General features: G+C 38.3%; 1 protein-coding gene across 2 annotated transcripts in view; it reads left to right on the top strand.

The window, feature by feature from the left end:
* Nucleotides 1-22: 22 nt before the first annotated feature.
* rush (pleckstrin homology and FYVE domain containing family member rush hour) overlaps nucleotides 23-6,126 on the top strand; it is a 69,170-nt gene continuing 63,066 nt past the window's right edge. Inside the window, exon 1 of one of the 2 annotated variants that reach the window (XM_081743150.1) lies at nucleotides 23-171. In XM_081743150.1, coding sequence (XP_081599276.1) covers nucleotides 96-171 — 76 coding nt within the window. In that variant the 5' untranslated portion in view covers nucleotides 23-95. Of the gene's footprint in view, nucleotides 172-326; nucleotides 552-6,126 lie in introns of those variants that run through there. The other variant, XM_081743151.1, reaches the window with a different exon arrangement.

Here is a 6,126-nt window from a genome sequence, read left to right as displayed (position 1 = left end):
AATAAGAAAATTAATAGTTCAAATATGCATTGGAAATTTATACAATTTATATAATAATTATTTAGTGTATTCTGATTTAATTAGATATCATACGTATGAATCATCAATTTAGTTCTCGAGCACTGAAGATGAGCAATGGGGCAGGGACTAACAACATGGTTGACAGGTTGGGTAGGTGTTATGAAAGATGTGTTAATTTTATTATTTAACTTCAATAACTTAGTTTTATCTTTTGGTTTTGTATTATGATTAGATTTTAGGCTTATAGTATGTAGATTGTATAAATATGTGTTGAATAGATGATTGTGCTTCTGTAAATACTACATTTGCCGTAAAAGTGCATAGGACATTTGATATGCGTGACAGACAGTGGAACATACGTAGCTTGTATTATGAATCACACAAATATATGGTGTTAATCATCATTTTATTGTGATGGAGGAAACCGAAATTGCTATCTATTTTTCATTGTCGCATTTTATAGAGACCTTTGTTCTTAAATTATTGTTTCGGACACTTGATGATCACCACCGAATCAACCAATCGAGAAGGTAAATGACCCAACTGATTTTAGCACTTGGGAGTAGCGAATGTTGTTGAAGTAAATTACGATCGTTTTGAAGTTATTTTGTTTCGTGAGATAACAAACTTCGTAATTGTAATCAAACAAATAAATGTTGTAATTAAATGAGTTTACCGGCCGGCGTTTATGCTGATAATCTAACGATCAGCAAACCTTCACATCTGCTAATTGTAACTTTTATATTAATTTTTAGTAAAAAGACGTTTAAATGAAAGGAGTAATTCTCGGTAAGGTATATTAAAATAAAATTAAATGGTGGTACAATGCTCAAAACAAGTTCATCGGTATATAATACGGTCCAGCCATCTACAGAAGATTTACCGAGAATTTACATTTGTACATTATTTTAAGTCGTGTAATACCCGCTGATTGAATATCCAGGATATTTAATATGCTCGGCGATGGCAGACTTTTAAATGTTAATCACAGTTATTTTCCATTTTCACGCTTCCATTTCTTACTGGAACGTATTGATCTGTGTTGTATTACTGCGCAAAATTAGTACCTTCCAGCTATTGTGTTACAAGGTACGCACGATTCAGAAATAACTAAAAGGATGAATTCATTTTCTATGTTTCCAACCAGTGCTAGAATATTATGTAGACTAAACTTGTAGAGGGGAGATTGAGAGCGGAGCACCTATCAAATACAGCTTCCTGAAACATCAAAAATAGAGAGAGAGAGAGAGAAAAAAAGAAGTACTGCAGTGCATAAACCACTAACATGAAAACACAGACCAACTTAGGCCTTTATTTCTTTAAGTCCTGCCATGTTTCCAACATGACAATAATTATGAACTGGTTAAGTTAGATTAGAGTAGCTTAAGTTAGGTTCTGCCTGGTGGGGCTTATCGGAACTTAACCCTCAACTTGTGCTAGGTGGATATTAAAAAAGCACAAATGTTATCTAACCAAGTCAGTTCACAGCAGGGGGGTTGAGAGATAGCGAAGGGGCGCATCCGTGGGGAGAAGGCACGCCAGCGATGGTAGGTGTACGCATGAACTAGGACAATAGAAAAAGAGTATATGGCATAAAAACGCATATCTTGCATGTGACATAGCTTTGCGACCGTCATATGATTACTTTGTACACTCTTACCGGTGGGGGGGGGGAAAAAGTGAAATGAAATCTCTCAGTTTTACGTCACACGCTTAGGCTAAATTCGGTCGAAAAAGTGTAATACGCTTTTCCAGGCCAGGATCGCAAAAATACGAACAGTAAATCAGAGCGACACAAACTCCGTGGTATCGTTCATCAGAGTTATAACCCAGCTTGATCTGATGTATCATTACCAGGGTTGGCAAAAACCATGGTTTTTATTAAAAAAACCGGTTTTTTTGGTTTAAATGATTTGCTCTATATATTCATATCATATATGGACAGAAATAAGTTTGTTTCGCGTTGATGTTATTATGCAACAACCGGGTTATGCTGGAAGGGGTCACATAAGCTTAAAGCGGAATAAAGACCGCTTCTCGAGTTACATCTGAGAGAAATTGTCCTCCATTTGAACTCAGAACCAGGACTAATTGGCCACAAATGCGATACGTCTGCCGACTCACTCACGAAGGAATCCTGATAAAAAATACGATGTACTGATCTTTACCTGCTTCTTAATATAACCTGTCAAGAGTCATTTCAGAAGGACAAAAAGATAAACAGTTGCACAAGTGAAACCATTACACAGAATTACATATGAACAATTTCAAAGTACTACGGAGTACAGAAGAACTAATTTAGTTCAAGTTAGTTAACAACGACTTTTATTGGTCCAAATTAAAGAAATACACCGACTTAATCTGCATATCAATAAGAAAAGTGAATAAAGATACGAATTATTTGAGTCCACTTTGGCTCAAACTCATTTATACATAAATAGATACCAAAGATACTTATTTCACTAAATGCCTCTCGTGGGGTCTGTATGACCCCCCCCCCCACCCACACACAAAAAGTACGGCATTTTCGATGTATTTTATCAATAGTAAACATTGAAACGAAACAATATTTAGAATTTTTCTTCGATTGCAATTACATAATAATAACAACTACAAAAAATCACAAAATAAACATTTATAAACTTGTAAAAAAAAAGTTGCTTTTGTAGTGTAATCTTTTTGAGTAATGAATGGGGAATTTAGGTCTGAATATAATACGAATAATATACGGGAGTGAAACGTGATAACCCACAAATGTGTGTTCAAGATTTTACAAACACTTACACTTTTACGAACATTTTTTGTTTTTTGGTTTAAACCAGTTGGTTTTTTTGAAAAAACCAGCTGGTTTAAACCACCTTGGTTTAAACCAGCCAACCCTGATCATTACCTCATTATTTATGGATTTACACCTTGTAAAGCAAAAAGATAGGAATCGAACAAACATTCAATGTAACAAAATACAGAAGTTAACTACAGTGTGTGTAAGTATGAACTACAGTTCATTGTTGTGGGACTGCAGTTCATTGTGGTAAATGGAAACACGAGACTCAGTTCGTCCAACCTTTAAGAAACATTTAAAATTTAACTTTTGCATTCACTGATGCCCTCAAGGTAGCGACCAACCATTTCTTTTCAGATGTAATGACACTTTTCCGTGTTACACCCGAAACCGGTGCTAATATCAGGCCAAAATTGGATGTATAGAAGGTGGTTCGCTCTATATTCGACCATTTTCAATTCGGTGCTACCACTTGGCCTATCATGCAGGAACTATGGATTTGCTGATGGGAACAATAGTGTCTGACCTTGCAGGTGCCTGAGTGTTATCAAGTGGCGCCGAAAATCAACCGGTATTGGGAGGGTTCATTCCTTTTCCCGGAAGTTTTCGTACCTACGCATTGTGAAACATTGTCGGGAGAGTGGGTTAACACTTGGGGTGACAACTGCGAAAGCTATTGTGACCAGTTAGAACAGGCTCCCTTTGTGAAACATTCACCCACGAAAACTACCAGAAGGAGGACTGCAAGCAAAGAGATGGCCATAGTGCTAAGGGGGATGAGTCGATTGGATGCCGAGAAAATTCTCCAGCTCAACGTAATATAGACCACAGATTCCACCTCGCACTATCAACTGTGAACAAAACAATTCGCAAGCGCCTCAGGTTGAATTGTATACGGAAGGCCTGTGTACACTACCTGCTGCCGCGTCAGATTGCCGAATGTATGACGAACTGCAAGTAACCGTATGAAAAGTACCTGGCGGGTTCCAAATGGAAGAAAGTTGTCACAGTGGATGAATCATATGTACATTTCACTGCTCGTGGTCACATTCGGGCGATTATATCGACAGCAAGGGCGCAGCAACTTCGTTCGTCAGCGCAGGAAAAGTTTCCTTAGTGGCCTTATTGTTGTTACGGAATATGAGGGAAGTTAATGGTACGCAAGGTGGACAAAAACTTGAAGGTACGGACAAGGTTTCAAGTCATATCACCAGAACATGACTACGTTTTTATTACAAAAAGATGGAGGAATTAGGAATTCTTGTCATTCCGTTTGAACACATTCCTGTGAAAAGCCCAGATGCTAGTCCAATGGATTTTTGCGCATTTGGACTGTTGAAACGAGGTCTTTAACATCGCCGTCTGCGTACCGTGGATAATAAATGGAAAGCATGGAAGGAGGAGTAGGACAAAATTCCCATGCCTACCCTGCGCCGAAGCTTGCTGCAGTGGAATCTGTGATGCTGTGTGATAGTCCACAATGCTAGTGGTCCAATAGAATATGATCGGTGGTGGCGGTGCGGTATCTCCACGATATCTCGATGAGTACCCGCCAAAACTGGTCGGATATGAAGCGAAACTCCTTCTGTTATGTTTAAAATAGAACAAATAGATGATGTTTTGTCCATGACATCTAGGAACAATTTTCTTTAAAATTTACGAGATGAGATCAGATTGCCGTCTCGTCTCGTTGGCAACACTATTCGTAAATGTAAATACTCAGCGTAAACAAACGTCAGGACAACACTCAATGCAAACCTTAAATCATATTTATTTAACAATCACCAAATACAGCTCAGAGGCCATTTTATACTGGATATCCAACCACAACAATGGAAAGGATTTGGGAAGATATCGGCCAGGGCCTGTTTAGTAGGTACCATTTCGGCATTTGCCTGGTAGGACTGAGGGAAACCCTGGAAGACTTCAGTCAGGATGGTCGGCAGCGAGATTCGAACTCACGACCTCCCGAATGCGAAGCCAACGCTCTACCACTTGAGCTACTTAGCGGTTCGCTTTAACGTGACAAAACTTGACTTTAGTTTGCAGTAATAATCATCAGACATATTCTCGAAGTGATTGAGCCAAGGTCTTTCCTGAGAAGTAATATTTATTTTAACAAAAGCGTATTAGTTAAGTGACAAAGCTAATTAATTATGCGACAGTAACTGATGCTTGAATTTAAGGTTACCCTAATTATGTAGATATGAAATATAATCAATGGTTTCAATTTCTCGTACTTTTTAATAAATTCCTGTGTAAGAACTGAACGATCTTTGGCACAGAAATAAGTAAACCTTGCCCCAAAGTCGTGGCTGGCCACGTTCGAAGCTAATCGTGGATAACTTCACTAAGGTGTAGCCAACACGATAACTGCAGATTGAATATGTAATTTTTAGCACTGGCAACTTATTTTTCTCGTTTGGGTCGCCGACTTTCATTTTTAGAATGTGGCAACCCTGAAATCACTAGATTTTTAATTCACGACGCTGAAGTGTAGAATTACCCCGGAGCTCATTTAATTGGGGCACGGCGTTAATCTATATGTCCACATCTCATGTGTGCCTCGGTGCTGTAATCCATCGCGCTTGGAGGTGAAAGAAAATGGTGGAGATCAGCCTTGGTGGGTGACCTTGCATGGTGGTCTTTACCCACGTTAATATGAGGTTCTGTCCTTCATAACCTAAGTGTTACACAGTGATGTAAAACTAACAAGCTCAAATTTGTCTGTGAGCAGCTGAATAAGATAACTAGATATGTTTTATTAATAAAACATAATTCAAAATGCTATATCTTAAAACCTGGTTTACTGGTAACTGGTATTACAATAGCAACGAATTCTCTTCTTATAAGTTTATATCAATAGCTCTTCCACACACATTTCTTTATGCCAATACGGTCGTTAAGAGCTGTTATTATTTAAGTTCAACGTCCTACGATTATGAACCAAGGCTAAAGGAGACGTGATGATGAATAATGGTGGAAGGAAAACGAGAATATATCCTTGGTACAGGCTGAGATCGAAGGTCGTTAGGAGTACTCATGATACATAACACTGGTACACTTAACACATTATTATTAATATTATTTTCAGTGGTTTGGAACCAGACCAATGAAAATAAGCTCCAACAGTGAAACCTATTTTGGTCAATTAGCAGACTTCGTCACGTTCTAGTCTCCGAGGTGAAGCGATCCCGGACATTCTGACTTAGCGCGTGGTTCTAACCATCCTCTTGAGAAGACTATGCCTCATGGCACTGAGTATTCGGCATAATCACACCTGAACAAACGTTTAGGACTGTTAAAAATTCTTGTAATCAGAT

The sequence above is a fragment of the Thermobia domestica genome, chromosome 16 (assembly GCF_964235325.1).
Source record: "Thermobia domestica chromosome 16, izTheDome1.hap1.1, whole genome shotgun sequence".
NCBI classification, from domain to species: Eukaryota; Metazoa; Arthropoda; class Insecta; order Zygentoma; family Lepismatidae; genus Thermobia; species Thermobia domestica.
This window is presented reverse-complemented; position numbering and strand designations above follow the sequence as displayed.